Genomic DNA, 21,757 nt, shown 5'->3' with positions numbered 1-21,757 from the left:
GACTACAGTCAATGGTTGCCCACCTGCACACACTTCAGATCTGTCGTTTCAAAACAGACTACTCAATTTATGACATAAGACATTAAGTTTAATTTATTTTTAACAAAATGGAAGAAGAAAATACAAAAAATTAAACAAAGAGAACCTCATATCCTGTACACATTGAAAGATAATTCAATAAACATAACATTCGAAAAGGATAACAGGATAATTGGTAGAAAGAAATTGCTAACTAATCCTTATAGTCTTGTCCAGTCACAAACAATATGGTAATTCAAAACGTGGTTTAAAAAAAAAAGTTATGAGTGTATATAACAATGTTATATTGTATTAGGCAATGATGTAAATAAAAATTCAGAAATAAACATTCAATGTTCTTTACATTGGCGCGATGGTGGAAGTCTCAAGGAGCACTATTGTGGCAGAGTTGAGAGGAGAGTAGCCTGAAGGGAGAGCTGTGTGTCTGTCAGAAAACCCTTAGGCTAGGACCCCTGCCGTCTCCCCTTCCCCATTCAACCAACCAAAGGTCTGAGGGAGACCTTGGGACCTAACTTGGAGACTCCTTAACATCATGTGTGTGGCTGTGAAAAAAGTGCCAGAAACGCTTACTACAGAAAGACTGTAAGTGACCAATCCCCCACTTCCCTCTCAGCCCTGCAAGGATTCATGGAAGGGAGGCAAAATTCAACTACAGAAAATGTATGCTTTTGATAGTTTATTTGTTTGAATTCTGAATACTCATTTACGTGTTACTCAAAATAAATCAAGATGGGCAGTTCTTTAGCTCCCTGCTGAAACATTAATTCTAGAAGCTATTTGCTTTTCTTTTGATACACTTTAGATTTTCTAACAAGACATTCTTATATTTGCCTGCCTCACCTACGTCAATATGCTTTTTAAACCTTGCCTCGCGCTGTTCAGTGAAAATACAAAGGTAATGCAGAAAATCAGTGATTACTGGGATCTAATTACCACTGTTTTAGGATGCTGTACTCTGCTGTTCTCCTTTTCTCATGTATCCTATTAGTATATTTTAACTTCCAGGTTAAAGACATTAAGGCTGACTTTGTACATGTATTTATTTTTAATTAGTCAGCCTCCTGCTCTAACTCAGCTGGTGGCCTTGTACATAGGAAGGACCTGCACCCTGTGGAAAGATCCTGCGGTAATGAACTGGCTGGAAGTGAATGTTAGAGAAGTGTTGCGGATGGTTGATGCTAATGACCCACTTGTAGAAGAGTCAGACAAAAAGTAAGTATAGCTTTTTCTGTTTTTATGTTAACTTAATTTTGTACAGAGTTTGCAAGATGCTGATCCTTGGAAAATATATCCAAAGTAGGTTGATGCCCCATGTGGACTTTACATTTTTGTTTGTTTAATTAACCTATATATTCTGGATTGATAAAAAATAATTTGGAGTCGATGTTTGTTAGCTCGCTAATGCATGTGAGACTCATCGATGATGATCCCCTTTTTACAATAAAGTTTCATCTGCTTCAGACTGAGGCCCACCCAAAATCCAAGTCCCTTTCTTTCCTCTACATGAGGGGACTCCTGAACCCTTTTGACAAAGTCTATCCAAAACAAGTAGTTCTCATCTTAATTTTTGAATTGCAAAACCTTCAGCTTTCACCACCTCAGTGTTCTCCTCTCTTGTCGTTATTCGGTAACCCCGCATGGGCTGTTGTTCTAGCTTTCATCCCCTTGGAGTGTTATTCTTATTATGGATATTCAGTAACCCCTTGTGGGTTGTTATTCTTGCTTTGACCCCCTCAGAGTGATATTCTTTCTTGTGGATATTCAGTAACCCCTTGTGGGGTGTTCTGATTTGCTTCAACCCTCGAAGTATTCTTCTTACTCTTGGGTTTCGTACAGTGCTCTTTCGGGTATTAACTTTGCTTTCACCCTCTTTGGGATTTTCTTTTAATCTATGCCTTTCTATAGTCTTACTGGGCCCCGTGGATCCCCTTTCTTAGCGTTATGACCTTCCTCATGATGGAGTCTGAGTTCTGCCGCCCTTCTCCTAATTGGGAACTGCGTACCTGCTTTTCCTCTGTGTTAGCCATTAGTGGAGGAGGTTTCTTGTTCCGTCCGGGAACCGTAATTTTCGAATCTTCGGTTACCTTCTGCTTTGTTTAGGTGCCTCAGTTTGGGCATGCACGTCTGCCATTGTTGTTGCGATTCGGTCTCTCTGGTCCCCAGTTTTCAGGTGTCTGGGCTTTGATAGCTACTGGAATTGGCAGAGATCCGCAGACCTCTAGCTCTCTCCACCCACCACATATCCAGGGTGGTCCTGCCTTTAGGATACTCCCCCCCCCCCTCAATTTGCATGGTCACCTACAAACAAAAGATCTGAGCACCAAGTACCCAAGTACACCCCTGAGAAACTGCATTTGTAGTCAAATCTGCCACATAAGCAATCAGTAAATGGTTCCCTACTTCGAATTACACACTGTAGTCCCTGAACTGCTTCCCCTCCAAAGACGACTAGCCTAATGTGCATGAAGTCGAAACATTGGACTTGTGTTAAAACTATGAAAACTGTTTAGAACTAAGGAAAACTCATTTGTCAGAGACTTTGGGGTCATTACGAGTGCAGCGGTAAGGGTTTAACGGCGCCGGTAAGGATGCTGGTGCCGTTAACCCCTTACTGCCATATTACTTTGTCCCTTAGCGGGTCCCACTAAGGCCGCTAAGGGACCAGGGAGCTAATAATGGGCCTGTTGCCATACTTTTATGGTTTTGGCAGTGCCTTATGTGATGTCTCCTAATTGTTATAGGTTCCTGAATGTTGCGCATTGTTCTAGGCGAACGGTCAGGAGCCAGTATGGCGTTCCTTTAGGTTGTATCTGCACATGAAAGTAGAACTATTGAGGAATGTAATTTCCACTGCTTGATGGGTGTAGGTTAAACTTTGGCTGTAAGCATTGAAGAGCCAGGTTTTTACACTTTTCCTGAATTTCAGTTGGCCTTGAGGGTGCAGATTCCCTTGTTAGCACGTTTCAGTGTTTTGACTCGTAGTGGAAAAGGCAGACCCTCTGTGCCTTTCTCTGCAAAATCATCTAGTTTCTAATATTTTGTCATTTCTTGTTCTTGAATCTCTGATTGGTGGAGTGAAATCCTGTCTAGGAGGAATTCTGCTCCTTAAACATAATGTGCTCTGTGGGCGATGCAGAGAGACTTGAATTAGATCCTTTTTTGGATTGGTAGCTAGTGGAGTGTTCTGAAAGCCTGCATTTGTCCCCTCCTGTTGAGTCCGAGTAGTAGTTTGGCTGCTGTGTTTTGGATGCAGTGGACAGTCCAGCGTACTTATGTAAATGCTGTTTGTGTAGTTGATTCTTGAACAAATTGGGGAGATATGTTTACTATTGTGTTGATTTGGAGTTTCAGCATGAGTCGGTTGCCTAGGTTCTTGGTAATTTTATATGGTCTAGGGCAGTTAACCATTTCCAAAGGCAGTGGCATAGGTGTTTCAGGTGTGACATGCAGTGAGACTATCATTATTTTCGATCTTTGTGGGTTAAGTTTTAGGTAGTTGACAGTCATCCCATTTGCTTATTTGTGTAGGGCAATTGCTGTGGGATAGTGCTCGAGTTTCCATAGTCAGTCACTTTGTATATGTTTTGTATGCCATCTGCATAGTTATAACAGGTGAGCCTATAAGATTTTAAGATCTTCATCAAATGGGTCATATAGGTGTTGATAAAGAGCGACAAACAAGAGACTTGCTCCTTGGGGAACTCCACATGTATTGGTTTGTGGGTGTGAACTGAAAGGGGGCGGGGCAGGTGATGGATTTCTGTTCTGATCATTAGGCAATATCTCATCCATTGTAGAGTTATGTTATGAGTCCAGTTTCTTCAAGCCTTCTAATTAGTGTACTCTGGTAACAGTGTCAAAGGCAGCTGAGATGTTGAGTACTAGTGTTGTGGTGATGTCATCTGCTGTGATTTTGTGTTTGCCCCAAATGGAAAGTATTGCGGTTCAGTGCCTCTCATAGGTCTGAAACCAACTTGCGAGTGATTTAGTAAATTATTAGACTGTAAATGCTCCTAGATTTTGCTGTTTACGTAGCTCTCTAGAATTATGCCTGGGTATGGTATGTTTGATAGAGGATGAAAGTTGGATTGGTCTTCTGGGTCTCCAGCTGTGTTATGTAGAAGTGGTTTGATGTAGGGAGTCTTGGAAGCTTTTGCTAAAATTCCTTTATCGAGAGAGCAGTTCATTAATTTTCAAAAGTAAAAGCTGGTGTTTCCTTGTGAAGGATCTCCTTGTAAATGTTTGGGAGATGGGTTAATCAGGGAGCAGCCTGTGTTGCTAAGTTTCACACATTCTTTTAAGTTTGGTTCTGCTTTTGCTTTATATCTGTAAATTGATGGGGTTGTAAGCTGAAAGTAATTGACCAGGATTTGAATGTTGCTTCCAATTCCTTTCCATATTACAACATTGATGTATGTTTGGAAATGTACTTCTGAAGTGGTTGGTGGTATCATCACGTAGTTTTTGGGTAGGTCAAGGTACTCTGCTGCAGGAAGCAGGGTTTTTCATCTCATAAATAAAAAGTCATTTCCCTGTATGAGATGCATTATTAATTAGTTTGGAATAGTAACGCTTCTTTGCTTTAAGGATTTCTGTTTTGTAGTGGCAGATCTGTCTTTGGTAGGCAACATTCTTTTGTGGGTTTTAGTGTTCCTCCATGTTTTTTTTGAGTTGTTTAATTGTTCGGCAGCGAGTTGTGTGAACCATCTTGCTGATGGCCTTTTTTCTAAGAGGGTGATGCGCTTTAGTGGGGTGAGGGTGTCTATTTCATTGGTTATCCAGTTTTCTCTTGTTTAAATTATTTTCGTCAATAAGAGTTCCCATTTGTTGGGCTAAGAGTTTGGTCTCTTCTATGATATTTCAAGTTTCTCCAGGTTTAGAGATTTCCAGCTCCTCCTGCCAGCAGTTTTGTCCTTTGTGATATAGAAGTTGACGCATGGAATTGTTGATAGTAAAAGAAATCATTAGATGATGGCTCATAGTACCTGATTGGGGTATGGGGGGTGGTTATTTGGCTTTCTTCAAATACTGTGTCAAGGGTATGGCCTGCAGTGTGGTGTTCTTTTGACCATTTGTTTAAGGCAAAAGCTGACCATTGGGGACTCAAACATTTGGGTGCAGATTCTGTTTGCACCTCGGACCAAATATTGAAGGTTCTGAGGACTGTTAGATGTTTGTGTTGTATCGCTTGTTTATGTGGTAAATCAGACATAGGAGACTGGACACAAAGACATGTTAGGGTTTCAACTTTACTTTTTTAAAGGAAAGAAATGCCTATCGTAGTCTTATTGCTAGTGGTGATGGTTCCGTAGGCTACGACAATAATATAAGGTGCTTGTCAGGATGTCTGAAAATAACAATCATCTTCTGTCAAAAACCTACTCTATCCTATGGCCTGCCCTACCACTAACAATAAGGAAACCTAAATCAGACTGCAGAAGTGTTCTGCTCCCCTCTTGTCTCAGGTTGATGCTTGACCCCCACCCTTTTTAGAGTTCCAGTTCCTTTACCCTTTTTCAGGTTTCAGTTTTTCTCTAATGATGGCTCTAAATAAAAAGTTGGTTTCTCAGGTCCTGTCCCTCCATCGTCTTGGACATAGTTCCAAAGGAAAATGAAAGTTAAACAACTTCTGGATTCTCTTGACATTCTTTTAGTGTTCCAACTCCTAACTTCTTTCATTCTCATAAGATCACAACGTTCTTTCTCTATCTCAAACATCCTTCCCTGTATACAATAGTTATACTTATTCCCTTCAAAATTCTGGCTTTGCTTAACCTCTGGTGGGCCACTGGCCCTTGCTGGCTGTGTGCTTATGTTGGTTTTTACCCCTTCCACTGTTCCTGGTTCTCTCAGCCTTCATGGGTTGCTTGGCCTTGTTGGCCGTATTAGAATTGCAATGTCTATGTCCCCTTCAGGACTTCTGGTTCGCTCAGCCTCTCGTGGGCTATTTTGCTTTGCCGACCGTATGTGTGGTATGATCCCTAAGCCCTTCAAAGCTTCTGACTTGTTCAGCCTCTCTTGTGCTGCTTGGCCTTGTCGGATGTAAATGTGTGGCAGCATCTCTAAACCCTTCACAGGTTACTCGGCGCCCAACCACCCACATCCCCTTTCTCCTTGCTGGCTGCATACTTGTGTGTTGGCAGAGTCGTTCGGAAACGGCAGCAGTGACTCTTGTACTTGCGTACATGCTGAACTGCACCTTTGCATCCGTCGGCTCTCTTGTAGCGATTCATCTCTTCTGTGACTGGGCTCAGGAGGGAGGGTGCATCCGGTTTCTCCTGCGCTCGTCTCTCTCCAGGAGACCTCAGATCGTCGGGTGTCTTGCCCACCTGGGCTCAGCAGCATTCTGCGGGCTTTGGGATTCTTCCGTCCACATTATCAGGCGTGTTGTTGCCTCCAGGTTTGATCCACCCAGCATCCCGGCCAAGGTGCAGCCTGTATGCAGATGTCTTCAGACTTCCTGTTTTTTCCCTCCATGTACCTTTGTACTTCCTTTTTGTCTTCCTCTATATAGTGAGATACTTAACCGCACTGGTTTAATGTTTCTTGCAGAAAAGTCCAGAGAGTGGGGTTAGCAGCCAAGCCCTTCCCAATTAAAGGGCCCTTAACCCCATAATATGGCTCACCTACCATATAACACTTAAACAATGGAGCTTCTGTTTCAAAGGAAGGTGTCATTACATCCTTGTTTAGGACATCCTCGTTTTCTAAGGGGGGGGTCACCCACAGTGATACCCTGCTTGACCTGCCCCTAAGAGTGTCTTTTGTAGTCCCAAAGGAGGTGGATCCCCATTGAGGAGAAGGGACAAATTCCTTGGATTGTCACAGTTAGCAATTACATCTGAAAGGTTTTGTGTTTTCTGCAGTGGTTGGATGTATGATGGTGGTCTGTTAATTGTAAATAAGTCCTTCACGTGAAGTTGTGATTTTGGGGTGCTCGTGTGCCACGGCGGTACCTCTGCTTTTGTCGGTTCAGTTCACGTGGATGAGTTTTAAGTTGGTGCAGATGTATTAGTGTGCTATTACCTTGTAGTCTTCTGACAACCAGTTTTCTGTTAGAAAGTGAATTAGTTCCTTCTTTGCTAAGAAATTCATGAATTTCAGTTCCTAGTTTAGAGTTGGAGCGGCCATTGATCAGATTGTTGTGTATCATGTTTCCTGCCTCTGCATCACGTGCCAGTGGATGTCCTGTGTTGCTTTCATGTTGTGTGAGAACCAGGGTCTGAGTTGTCAGATTGTCGATTGGTTGTGGGGGTGATCAGCTGCATGGGGCCTAATGTCTTGTTGTTGAACAGGTACAGTAGGGAACTGGTTGGGTTGTTTATTTTGTCTGAATCCAGCTAGAATGTTGGTGCTTGGTGGTTTGTGGTGATGAAGGGAGTGTATAGGTTGGGGGTTCTTGTTAAGGTCATGTGGTCTCTGGTATCCGTGCCATAATGAGTGGGCCAAGCATTGAAGGTTGATCATCTAAAATGTGTATTCTTGAGTTGGTCACGAATAAGGTTGGCTGTGGGTTGTTTCCAAAGGTTCTGGTTCTTGTCCTCATGTATCCAGTATCCTGAGTTATTGCTCGTGGTGTGCTCTGTGAAGGGCGTGGGGCATGACAGTAAGTGGAGAGGTAGCGTAAAACTAAGTAGATTTTGGATCTGGCTTGTAGTCTTTCTCCCACGTGGGTCATTGCATTGTTGCTTGGTGTTATATAGCCGAGCCAGTTGGTAGAAGGTTGGGTGAGGTTTGTAGTATTGGTGGGGTGCCGGTACGTTCTTACCCTTCAACTTGGCTATCCTTCCTTGGGTGCCCCTTTGCCACTGACCGTGTTGTACACTTAAGTATGGAAAGCCTAAAGAAGTGGATGCAAACAATATTTCACTTTCATGGACTATTCCTTATCCAATGATGGCTGGGTTCATGGGGCAAGGTAATTAGATTGAAGAACAATTTAAATAATCCATTACATACCAATTATTAAAGCGAAAAAAGTATGGAAACTGAGCCACCATAAAGGATAAAAGGAAAACATGTTTCGTTTGTACATCTACATTCGTATCACTCCAAAAAAAAACAACCATATGCATCAGCAATTGACAGTAGAAGCAAAGAGGTAGATATTCACCAAGTAGTGAAATGTTTTTATCAACACATAATGTTGCAAGGTTTGCAAATTGCACCTCCAAATTGTTTGAATGAGAACAATGTGCAAATGTAATTTAAGGGATACAGAGACTGTCTGACATGTTTTGACCACTAAAGAGTGCTGTATTTCCTCCTGCACATGGTCTACCTCAGGGACAAATGTATTGCTTGGTCCATGCTATCCTATTCCAAGTGAGATCGGCAGTGTTCAGACTATCTGCATGAAAAAACAAAAGGCTACTGTTGCAACCGATATTTTTGTAGTGCCAGGGTGGTGTTTCAACTTTACTGCTCAAAATGGTGCAAAAGCAGAGCACTGGTTTCCTTAAAGTCAATGCATACCCCGCCAAATATAATCTAGGGATACCTCTCTATCGGTGGTCTTCAAACTAAGGCTGGACCACACAAGGGGACCAGGAGGATGTCTGGGAGTGGGCGGAGCGGGCGCGAGTGATGTTCTTTGAAAAGGGATTATAGTGACTGCTTTTAATAGAAAATATATTTCATATTTAAAATCATATTTCTGTACTTGAATTTCGATGCTTTTATATTGAATTTAAAAAGATTATGTGAAATTCCTGATTTTATCAAATTAGCAATTTAGTGATGTGCATTTTTTGTGATTTTGAGAGTTTGTGAGTTTTATGAATTGTGATTTTTGTGATTGTGTGAAGTTTGTTATGAGATCACATTAATAATGAATACATAGAAAATATAAGCACTTGCAGTTTGCGGGTGGGTGGTTGGAATCAATATTTAACTCAAGCAGGACTTTGCATAAAAACATCTGAATACTTCTGGTTTACATCCTTATTATGTTGCTCAATTATGTGAATCACAGTGTTTGGCTGCAGGTATTCCCGACAGTTTATTAGTGGGATGTAAATATTACCCTTGCATTAATGAAGCATTCTTATGTGCTCGGTGTCTACGTACAGCTACAGTATGACCTAGAAAAAAATACAGCAAGCTGTGATGAATCTGAAGGTATCATCACTACCTTTCCGTTGGTAGCCTCTCCCCATGTTGTCAGAGGATGGCAGTCGCTACCTGATCCTAACCCTGGGGTCGACTATATGAGGAAGGACCGCATGGGAGGAGGTGACCCTCAGGAAGAATAACATGGCATAATTGAATGAAGGCACACACCCTCCTTTCCCTTTTAGGGATGTTCCCAACATTCCCTCCCACAAAACCTGCTAAAGACCTCATCCACTATCATGTAGATAGAAAACCCAGGAAAGCCCAACATCTCTATGTATATATAAGAATACTGAGACAAGGAGGCTAAAGGGAGCAATGCAGATCCACGATGCAAGACTCCAGAATGGGCTCTAGTAGTTACGAGCGCTTGACAGGTGCCAGAAGATTTAAAAGGCAGAACCTGAATGAACGCAGTGAGAGCTACCTGGGGAAGCCGCGTCCGCTCGAGGTTGATCGTGGGACTACTGAGCCGCTGTGGAGGAGTCCGTGGAGCCAGCGGACTCAAGGCAGAAAGAGGAAGCAAGCTGTTTGCTGCACTGGGATTGCACCAGAGGAAGAAGGCAAGTCTGGTCGTCAGTCGCGGGAACTGGAGAACAGTGCCTCAGCCACAGGAGCACAGGTAGAGGCTCAACCACCAGACGGGAGCCACAAAGTGTGCAAACTGGAGGCAGAGCACCGAAACGCTGCTCCCTGCTTAACGCAAGGGAACCGAAGAGTGTTGCAGAAAGACGGTGAGTCCTGGAGAGATTCGGAATTGTACATGGAATGAAAGAGAATTATATTGGGAGACAAAGCCCGAAAGAGGTCAAGGGGGGAGAAGAAAACACCTCACCCCAGGAACATTTGCAAAACCAGAACTGTTATGAGTCTGGGACCTGTACCCAAGGTGAGGAAAGCATGAGACCGGTTAAGAGGAGAGAAAGAGAGCCCTTCACCTCATGAACCTTTGCAAAACCACAAGTCTGCAATTGAGTGTAAAGTGTAGCGCGTTGTGTAAAGTGTACCACGTTGAAAGTCCTGGCAAGAGAGTATACCAGGCGAAAGCTATTGTAGAAAAGAGACCACCCAAAGAAGTCCTGGCACAGGAATATGCCAGGTAAACCCAGGACGGTGAATTAAGTGAAATTGAAGTGGGAAAGAATCTGGCAGGGGAGTAGTACACTAGGTATCCTGTATAATTGGAACTTATATCTAAAACTGTTTTGGAAGTGTTTGTGTTATTAACCAAGAAACCTTCAAGGAATTTTTGTGTCTTTTGGAGTCTTCAGAAATCTTGAACAGCAACCTGCGGAAGGGAGCCATCTCCTGGAACTTGAACCTTATCCACTGAGATCTTTTGTGCTGGAGTGCATTTATATTTCTTTTGAACTTGTACGTTTGTGCACCTTTCAAGGCTATAGACATTACCCTTTTGCACATTAGAGTTACTTTAGAATGTGAGGGCAATGGCAAGGATATGCTTTGGGTAATTTGACAGTTTTGGTTGAGGTAGGGAAATATCTCTTCGAAGTAGGGATAGTGAGGCATTTTCTAACCCCTTATCATTTAATAAAAGTCTGTAACCACAAATATGACTTCAATGCGTTGCTTTTCTCCCTCAGATTCCTCATCTGATAGATATTCCCTCCAGCTTCGCTGCTTCAGAACATTTTCGACATGGGGCGTAGTGGACCTCGCCCTGGCTGTCGACCATCGATCCATCTTGCTCGGCATCTGGTCGTCAGCTCCGGAAATGACGTTGGGCTTGTAGAAGTAGCGAGCCACTGCACCCTGATCTCACTCCATTTTTCCACGCGCTAACATGCTGCTTTAGGAACACAGAGCTAGTCTCTTAGGCATTTGATAAAGTAAACAGGAAATATTTGTGGGCAAAACTTAGTAAGATGGAATGCCCAGTGGCCTTGGGCAATATACTGACCGTGTTACATACCGACACTAAGGTAAGGGTCTGTTTAGACCAAGACCCAAACTATCCAGGGTGGATGAGTAACCGCTATAGGTTGCGTCAGGGTTGTGTGCTAGCCCCTTTCCTGCATAGCTTATATATCAGTGACATAGGTGAAGCATTCAAAAACATTAGAAACTTTCCCCCCAAGGCTAGGAAACCTGCAAATAAACTACCTGGTCTGTGTCGATGATATTGTTCTGTTTGATCTAACACCTATAGGCCTTCAAAGATCCTACATATTTTTTAGCTCTAGAAACTAATGTGAGAAAATCCAAAGTTCTAGTGCTAAACTATGGCGGAAAAATCATGCCCAAATTCAAATGGTCTATAGCTAAAGAACAACTGGAAGTCGTCCAATCATTCAGGTATTTGGGCGTAGATATTGAGTTGAAGAGATCAAATCAGCGTGACTGCAATCGACTGACCACAAAAGCGAGGCTAAATACCACCAAAACATTAGTATTTGACAGGAAGTTTGGGAAATATTCAGCTATCCCGATAATCAAATATTACAAACAAAAGAAAGGTCGTTCCACAACCGTTATACGGAGTGGAGTCAGCCCTCCTAGCAAATTCTTGGGATAAAGTGGAGTCAATGGTATGGAAGGGGCTACTTCCGCTCCCTAAGGGGACACCTATGTCATTTATTAGGCACGAGGTAGGATTGGTATCCATACTAGCACGGGCAGACTTGAAACAATTGCAATTATGTAGGGCCCTCTTGCTCCCTCCAGGGAATTGTATTCTTGCAGAACTTCAAATTTAATTGTTTAATAGTACCTCAAGAGTTCTGCTAGAATGGTTTGAAACATGTGTAAATTTACTGAGTAACTATGACTTGAACATAGACAAGCTGATAGTGGCCCATGTAAATAAAAAGAAAATCATTTTCGAAACTTATTGGATTAGAAATAGAGAGGCAGCCCTGAATTACCACCTATTTTACAATCTACAGTATGAAACAAGAGCACATAATGTCTTACCTTTCTATCTAAAAAGCATCCTTCTAGGCAGCATTGCTGCGATATGTTACACTTCAAACTAAATGTACTGTCCACTGGCAAAGTCGAAGATGCAAGAAAAGGTATTGAGTGATCCTTGAGAACATGTAGACACTGCTCTGAATACATTAGTCACCCTGTTAGAATGTTCTGCCCTGGCTGATCTTCGCTTTAACGTCTTTCTGCGCTTTGTGCAGGGTGTGGTCTTTCCCAAAATTTTAAATAGCCATGATTTGGTTTTAGATGCAACAATTTTAAGAATCTTTGAGATTGCACTATGTTGTTTTTAAATGTTCTTAATTTGTTTGCTTTTAAATCTATTTTAAACTTGTTTTAAATGTGTTAAATGCTAACAGTGATTTGTACTTAAATGTAAAATATATGTAACTTCCTTTTCCTTTTTGTCCATTTTTGCAAAGGTTTATCTGTTAGCCAAATGCAAATAAATAAAAATAAAGAGTTACCCTACAAAAGACAATTACAAACTGTCTTGCTGAGTTTTTCTCAGAAAGTGTCCTGTAAAATGCATGTTTTTAACCAATTTTTCATAAGGTTTTCTTAGGGGGAGATCCCCCAAAGTGCCCTTGATTGGTTTGGGCTCCCTCTCTACGCTCATTTGCTCTGAAATATTTATGGGAAATAGTTATGTCCCTCAAATAAAAAAAATCACAAGCCACCACTGTTGCCCACCCCCATGTCTGTACTTGGATGATTTCTTTGTTTCGAGGGTGTAATGAAGGCATGGTATCAACAGTAAGACAGATACAAGTGACCACAGTTCAAGGGTATTTATTGAACTTAAAAAAAGGTTTGAAATCCTAAATCTAAAGATGGGAGCAAGCTACGACCATCGAATAATAACGCAGTCCTTGTGGTGTCCTGGCAAAATAAAAGGGCCTATTCTAAAACAAACTATTGCCAATCCTTACCTCTAATTGCAGATAGTATGAGAAACCATGTTATTTAAAAGAAAGAAGCATCCAAGAAATGATATGCCAGGATATTCAGTCCATTGGCCTACCTTCCCCACGTTTTCAGCACGGGATAAGGTGGCACACTCGAGCTTAGGGCAGTCTCTGGCTTCTCTAGCACAAGGGTGCAGTTCATGCATTGGCATCAGGCCCTTCCGTGCACAAGTCTCTTCGCTTTTCAAAGACTCTTCATTCTGAGGGCCTGATGCAACAAACAATATGTTCTTTTCATCTCTGGATTTGACACGTATTCAATTTCTCAGGTGATGCACTATACACCTCGGATCCCCCTCAGCCGGGCTCAGATCGCACATACACAATTTCTCAGGTGATTCACTATTTACATCAGACCCCCCTCAGTCTGGTTCAGATCCCCTTTAACACAATGTTCGTCAGATTTTCCTGTATCCATTTTCTCGGGTGATTCACGGTTCACCCCGGATCACCCTCAGCCGGGCTCAGATCCGCTTTGACACAATATTCAATTAGTCTCCCTCTGCCGGGCACGGACCAATTTTTGTTTACTTTAACACAAACTTGCTTTAACCCACAGCTCTTAGCTGATCTCCCTTGTTCGGGCTCGGACCAACTTTACCTATTTTGGCATCAACTTTCTTTACTCTATCAACATCGAAGACTTTCGATTATGCACAGGATTTTGCTTGACCCGTTGCAGGACCACTTCGTTTCACAACCTTTTGTCACTATTTCGCTTTTGCCACCTATTAGTTGGATACCTTACAGTACAGAGACCTGCGAATGAGCACGTACGTGGTGCTGAACCACTCTGTCAAAGGTATTGTATCTTCGTTTCAAGTTCAATCACTCATCTGTTGTCCAATTTTACTTACGTTGGTTATCACTCATCTGTTGTCCAATTTTACTTACGTTGGTTATCACATGCGTTTCATACACTCTTCGCTTCAGCATTCACCATACAATGTTGCTGCTTGCAACTTGGCTTCAAAACAGACAGGTCTGGTATCGGCCTCCCCAACTCACCGGCTGTGTTGATTTCACTGGCACTACTTTGTTTTAGGAGCCAAGGACAGTACTACAGCAGCAAGTGATTCACCCAGCCTTGATTATCGATGCAGGAGAGCCCCGGTACCTCTGACACACAATGTAGGATTCTTCAGCCTGGTTTCCTGGTCTTGCGCTTTATATTCTCAAGGTTTTGTGAAAGTAACGGTTCCTTGTAGAAAAGGTCAAGGGCACTTCCCTCCTTGCGATCTCCTTCTGTTTTGCAGTCTTTCGCCTCGTGTTAAACTGCCATTTTGGAACTGCTGCTTCCTTGTGTGCTTTACCTCGCTCACAGTGTGCTCACATGCTCCGCCTTTTAGCTGTGTGGGGAAGTGTAATGGAAGTCAGGTGTGTGTGATGGTCTGTAATTCCCTGACCCTGCCTGACTATTGTATTGGGACATGTCAGGTATACGGCTCGGGTGTTAGTCCTTTTTCTCTCATAGCAAGCTGTCTGTGAAAAAGTGTTTGTGTTGTGAAGGGGGAGGGAGGTGAGGGATTTGAGTTCTTAAGTATCTTGCCTAGTAGAATCGGATAAAGGCGTTAAAGGCAAGGGGATAGCAGTCTCACCATCCAATGTTCCACTCCCCAAAGAACCCTCACCCAGGTGATTCCCCCCCCCCGCACTGGTCCAATCCCAGGAACTGGATCCAAAAGCGATGGCCGTGTCCTGGCCACCTGTATGACCGGTCCCCGGGGACTAGCGGGTGAGACACCTTCAGGTTTCTCACATGGGTCTTTATATATTTTAAGTAATATCTATACTGGTTTATTTAGTTGATTGCTCGCTCGCCCTGAAATTTTATGCAGAGGCTCATTAACTTGATTAATATTGTGAAAGCGCATCCTCCCCCATCCCAGGTTACATTATGATCTAGCAGACTCCTGACATAGGAAAGGTGATTGCTCTGCATTTCTTTGAACTGTTTCTTCTCGAACAGCTGTGCCTGTTTATTTTGAAATATTCTAATAATTAGTAGCCTGCTGTCTTGCATATTTGGAGGGTAGCTTTTTCCATCATCCTTCCTTCAGTGATTTTCACAGTGTTTAAGTTAAACCTAAGAGCAAAAACAAAATGGACATTATTAATAATGCCTCATCCTCACGTGAAGAGTACGAGCCCTTTGTACCTAGTGGTCCCAGCTTGGAAAAAACAGATAGAACAAAGGTAGAGGCCAAAACAGCTTAATGGGAGGGATGTCTTTGACTGGAAACTGCAGTACAAATGGCGAAAATGGAATGTTTGGCACCTATAAACGATTCTAAAATAACTACTTGATACCCCCGCAAAACCAAACAGATTTCTGCAGAGTTATTAGTTGTGGGAAACTATTTGGAAACAAGCATTGATAAAAGATCTTCCCCCCTTTCTGCCACTCAAGTTCTAGAGCGCAGAAAGGTAAAGGTGTGTAAAGTCAAATTAACAACAGTGCTGTTTTAAGGACATGTGAGAGCTTTGAAAAGGAGATACAAGAACTTGGTGCAGCCTATTGGGCATTCTTGAAACCATTCCAGAGGCTCCATCTCCACATAGAATTACAGACCCTGACGTTCGCTCCTTTTTTAAGAACTTTAATTAAAAGTTTCCAATCATTGAGACGTTAGACACCTGGACCACCACCGTTTACTCTGAATGCACTCCATAAGGTGCTGCAATCTTTAATGAGACTATTTTATCTGATTGCACTTGAAGTTTGTGGTAACACAGAAATACTTCATGCTTTGAATGGCAGCTATTTTTTTTAAAAAATGAGTACATCAATGCACACTGAAAATACGGATGTAGGTTTTGGCGGAATAACAACTGCTTTGGCCTTATAAAGTTCTTCCATTGTGGTGCTAAGTAATTCGATTCATGAGGTTTCTCTAAAATCTTGTCACTGGTCAAATTCCTCTGCCAAGGTCTAGTGAAAATGGATCCAAAAGAAACCAAGCTAAGAAGTATCAAAAGCAAGGTGAGGTGCTACAAAAGCAAGACCAATCTTACTAGCAAGTCAATAATGTAAAGCAGGTAAACACAAGACTGTTAAAACTAAAGAAATTAATGTAACTGGGTCTAGCAACAGCGGTATCACGTTGTTGCATCAAAATGTGTCGAAATAAATACATTTCAAAGAGTTTTTTCAAAGTAATTTCTTAGAAAGAAATTACTTCAAAAAATCTGTTGTTGATGCATGGACATAGAACCCTAGCAACGTAACTATAAAAGAAAATGATGAAAGTTTATACCCTAGCAGCAGATACATCAAGCAGAAAAAAAGACAAAGCAGCAGCTCAGGACATACAGGTTTGTCAATATATAAAACAACTGTGCTGTTTAAAAAAGGTAAAACTTGGAAATTAGTATTCAGACACTGATACCAAAAATGACGATCTGAAAATTTTGAATATGGTATGTAAAGGCAAAAATGAAGAAAAGACCACAGGACAGCTTTTAAGCACGATCAAACAACCTACCTTGTCTATTGATGTGGACATAGAAAGTAGTGACTCTTTTAATAATAAATTTAACATTTGTGCTGCAGCTGAAGAGCCTAAGTTATGGTAGTTGATTATAGACAAGGTGACTATAAACAGGATGCCTATGGAAAAGGGAAAGGGACAGGAATCCCCCTGAAAGTAGTATGAATTTCTGACATGCCAACGAAAATCGGAATTATTGACCAAAGACAAGTTTTTTCCTCTCAATAGACAACTTTTTACTTGCAGTTTTTCAGGAATTACCAACACTTAGTCTTAAAATCTAAGGACATGTACAGGTTAAATTTCCCTTTTATGAGTCAGTGTCCATTTTAACACAATAGCGGAAAACTCGCAGCACAATTACACTAATCTTAGAAGCTGTGGAGGACTTGCGTATCATGGGATTCAACAGCCCTGCTCCGTTATGGGATAAAAAAGATTGTAAAGATAGTGTTTTGGGTTTAGAGAAGAGAATTATTAGTGCAATGGAAATTTACTACTTGATTTATGTTGTATAAATGGGAAAAGTGTTTGAAAATAAAAGTAAATGTATTTGTATTTGTGTATATAGTTCAAGCAAACCTTTACACAAAGAAATTTATAACAATACAGATCATTCATTTCATTTCTTTACAACTCATAAATAACATCACTATCAACCATCAGATATTGAAGTTAGACAGCAATATAGCATAAAAATAGATATAGATTTGTGTTACACTCATATATCATTGTATTTACAAATTATACAGCAGTGTCACATCATCTTAGAAACTTTGTAGATGTATTCCAACACATTTCCAGACCTGAATTATTGCAATTGTAATGCCACGACTTTATCCTGATACACATCTCAACCAAAATACTTTTCCTGTAACATCATTCATATTCTCTGCACAATTACTTAAATATCGCACATAGTGCTCTTTCTTTCTAGGGCAGGAGGTAAGAACACGTCGAGCTGATTCTATCTGTTTATCATTGCAGATTCTACATATGCTCTTTTCATTAGGTAGACCAAGCCATGCCCCACTTATTTACAATACCTCCGTTCTATTAAATTGTAGGTCCATGAACATCCGCCTTGTTACAGGAGAAGGGAGAAGTTTTAAATACATTTGGGGATTTTTATAGGCAAGATACATCCCGGTATATGTATTTAAAGATCTCATAGCAGACACTTTCTCATGGCTAGCTACCCAATCCAATTTTTCTGCACTATTCTTTAATGGTTTCATAATATGTCCTTTTCCATAATCCCAGTGGGGTTTCCATCAATTTTATCAAAGAACATCTTTTTTTTAATTTAAATTTCTGCAATGCAGCACATTTATTTTCAAGCAGTGCAGACTTCACAATATCCAATAGGGAATTTGGCTTAGCCAGTTGTATGTTTATGTATAGTTTACCTCTGTTTATTTTTTTTAATATTGCCAGGGATATCGGGCCCTATTCTAGCTTCAACCTATAATTTGTGAGACCCATAATCCTTCTCCATATACATCCTTCTAATCTATCAGCCCACTTATCCAGGTCCTCAAAGGATGTTTCCAAAGCATATAGAAATGCTGCTGATAGTTTCTGCTTGTATGCATTTATGACTGCAGTTAGTCTATATCCAGCTGTTTTTTTTAAAAGCATGTTTAGTGCTGCTATAGTATCTAAGGCTTTAGCTATCTTATTATGTAATAGTATTTCATTTTTCTTTGCTTCAGAAGTTAGATCATATCCCAAGTCTCTATAGCAGGTTACCGTTTCAATGACTCCCAGGGAACTAGCAATACTAAACCTCCCTGTTTGTTTTTCTACCTGCTGCCATAAATTGTGTCTTTTTTAAATTGACTTTTAATCCATTCAGTTTAGCATACTTCAGGATAGCCTGTGCATCATGGTATATTCCCATAAAGGTATTAGCCATGATTATCAAATCATCGGCATTGCCGATCCATCCTACTTTGTTTCCCTATTTTGGGGAAAGCATTACACTTTACAAGAAATGCAGTACCACAATTGGGCAAAAACAAATTAAACAGAATAGGTCCAGGGCACAGCCCTGTCTCACTTCCCTTCTTATAGGTATCTGTTTGGATAAATTACCCGTATCACAGGTCAGTTTGCAGTCATATACCAGGTGCTCATGCACACCCAGTTCATCAAGTTTGGCCCATAATTTATTTCTGTCCACAGTATCAAATGCAGAAGAAAAGTCTACAAACAGGATACAGTGGCATTGAGTCCTTAAGCTTTGCCTGTTTGCGAAGAGTATTTATTACAAGGATGTTCATATTCGTTGAGTATCCTCTTATGAAACCTGTCTGGAATCTACTAAAAATACCTTTCTTTTCTATCCAATGAGTGATTTCTTTTAGGTTTAAGGTACAGCAGATTTTACTTGGGACATCTGTCAAAGCTAACAGACAATAACATTCTGGTAGCATTCTTTACCCTTTTTTAAAGACAGGAATAATATGGGATGTCTTCCAGGATTCCGGAATCATATCTGTATTTATTATTTTTTGAAACAGTCATTAGGATATCGGCCCTTTAGGATTAGGATTGGCCTTGATTATTATGTTACATAGCCCAACCGGCCCGGGAGCTCTGGAGGATTTCAGCCCCTTAATTATTAATGTAAGATCATCATGATCAATTTTTAATTCCATGATTATTTTACTACTCGAAAATGTATTCAAAAGGTACTCTTCCCATCAAGCCTCACCGATATTACAAAGGATCTCTTCTTCGCCTTTATTGGTCCCCATTTTATATTTTCCCCAAAGTTTTGTTTGTGTCCCCATCCAACAATATCCTAACCATATTTTGCCACCATGTTTTCCGCATACACCCTATATCTTTTTAGCCAGTTATTGTAGTCATTTTCTATTTCATGCTTTTTCTCAGCCAATTCCACACTAAAAACATTCAAGCGATCTAGGGTTCTAAGTTCGTGGCACATCATTTCTTTCTTAGTACATATGACTTCATCATATGGTCTCTGATATTTAGTCCCCTGTGTAACGGATATAAAAGTACCCATTGGCAGAAAACCGTACATACAAGAGGAGAACCATAACACAATATCATCCGCAGTCTCCATATGCTGATATTCATTATTGATATCCTTTATCCATGCTTTAATTTTTTCCAGATTTCGATCTATCCACCCCAATCTATTCCTACTTTGATTCACCTCCAATGTGCCTGCCTTATCCCAGTAGGTATACTTGATGGTAGGTAGGTATCTAAGTGAGGGAATTGGGTGATCACTAAATTCATTGAAACGCGTATGCATGTCTAATATCAAGGGATATATTTTTTCACTAACATAAATATAGTCCAACGTTGAGGAGCATGTGCCATTACGCCAAGTAGACCCAGGAGGCCTTTCACCATTTACTGTGCCATTTATGATCTTTAAATCCACGTCATCCAAGAACATTTTCCATCTCCTAGATTTCTCAACTTGTTCAGTTTTTCAAAAATGCATGAGCATTTGTAATTTTTAAGGCAACATCAGTAATACAACAATAGCACCAAGGATAGCCAGGCCACCAAATGGGCACCCTTTAAGACCCCTAGCCTCATGTTGAAATTATGAGGTATAGCCATCAAATTGGGCCGTATCAAGGAGCCACGTTTCTTGTAAGAATATTATATAAGCTGTGTTGAATAGTTTACTAGAGCCTTCAAGGCTGAAAAGATTTTTATGTCCTCAAGTATTCCAGAATATAAATTCAATATTAGATCAGTTTCTCGTTGTTATTGGCGGTAAGAATTTGAAAAGCCACTCACAATGAGATTTCACATTACCATCCCTTGGCACATCAAAATTTGTTTTTGCATATTGCCCCTTAGTTAACTTCTTGCTGTCTCCCTTAGTTACAATCGATCTTTCTTTATTCAAATCATTTTTGAGGGTATCACAATCCAGTTCATATCCCCTCCTACCCAGGTCTGATGCATTATCCCTAATTAAGCTAACTACGTTTTCTGATAGACAGTGCACTTTAGCTACACCATTGTAACATTGCTCCACAAATTTGAAGACACTGCTTTTTATTATCCTTAGAGGAAAGAGGTGGTTCAAGATTTCAAGTCTGCTTCTATTTATGGACTTTTTCATAACCCCTGTCACACTCCTGATCGTGAATAGTTTTTGGTGCAAAATAGATCTGTTATCAATAGGTTGTTCCCTTTCAATTGCCTTATCAGTTTTCTTAGTTAGAATGATCAGTTCTGGTACCCATTTTCTTTCAAAATCTTTTACATGAACACTTGACACGGTAGATGATACACTAGTTTCAAGTGTGGTGTTAGAGCAATCGAGAGAGCTTACTTTAGATTTGCCTTCCCTATCTTGGGGTAGCATTTTTGCTTTATCTTTATGGCCCTTAGAGCCAATCAATCAATTAGTTATGTTGCCAGATTTTTGTGCAATTCGCTTCACTCTATGTACCTTTTTTTTTTCTGGCTCGCTTCGATTTGCGTTTTGTTTATTATCAGTTGACTTTCCCCTTGATCCTTAGCCTCATCACCTGACGTTTGTTTTTTTCCCTATTGGCCTTCAATTTATTCTTCCTTCTTTTTTCTCTTTTGGTTAGGCAATGATTCTCATCTTCATCATCACTACCAATCAAAATCTCAACCTTTTGTGGGCTTGACATTTTCTGGATTGGTGTCCATTTGTCAGGATTCAAACAGTCAGCTTCAGTGTCAGCTTGTTTCAACCTCAATAGTTCCGCCAATGTGGTCGCATTTTTTTGGACCTGGCAAGCGATTTTATGCGATCATTTCAAGAGTATTTTTAGCGCAAAACTTGTTGCCACATTATGTGCATCTAATTCTTTAAATTTCTCACTATGCATACTTTCAGAGTGCTCATGAGGGTCTGCTGCTGTACTGAGATCATGTCTGTCCCGAGTAGTTTTGGTATTTTCTTAAACCAGCCCTGTTAATCAGGGTGAGCATGATGGGCACCCTGGGAGATTGACTTTGGGAACTGCTAAGGTATAATTTTGTTAGCTTCTAGAGCTCTCTGACTTCATGTTATGGGGTACCTGCTCCCTGTTGGGAATATCACGTTTCAAATTGGATATTTGTCCCTCAAGGCTATAACATAGGTTCAACAGAGATTTGTTGTCGAAACTCTGCGGTTGTGCATGAAATTTCACTTATCAGAATTTCACTAGGTTCTGG

The 21,757-nt window shown here is 40.8% G+C and overlaps 1 protein-coding gene across 1 annotated transcript in view; it reads left to right on the top strand.

Moving 5' to 3' along the window:
- TCF25 (transcription factor 25) overlaps positions 1–21,757 on the top strand; it is a 1,148,081-nt gene that overhangs the window by 764,774 nt on the left and 361,550 nt on the right. The window contains exon 14 of the mRNA XM_069635563.1: positions 1,093–1,251. Within this exon, the coding sequence (XP_069491664.1) occupies positions 1,093–1,251 (159 nt within the window). The remainder of the gene's footprint in view (positions 1–1,092; positions 1,252–21,757) is intronic.

Source organism: Ambystoma mexicanum, chromosome 1q (assembly GCF_040938575.1).
Source record: "Ambystoma mexicanum isolate Mex_15411 chromosome 1q, UKY_AmexF1_1, whole genome shotgun sequence".
Classification (NCBI taxonomy): Eukaryota; Metazoa; Chordata; class Amphibia; order Caudata; family Ambystomatidae; genus Ambystoma; species Ambystoma mexicanum.
Note: the sequence above shows the minus strand (reverse complement) of the source record. Positions and strands in the feature narration are given on the sequence as shown.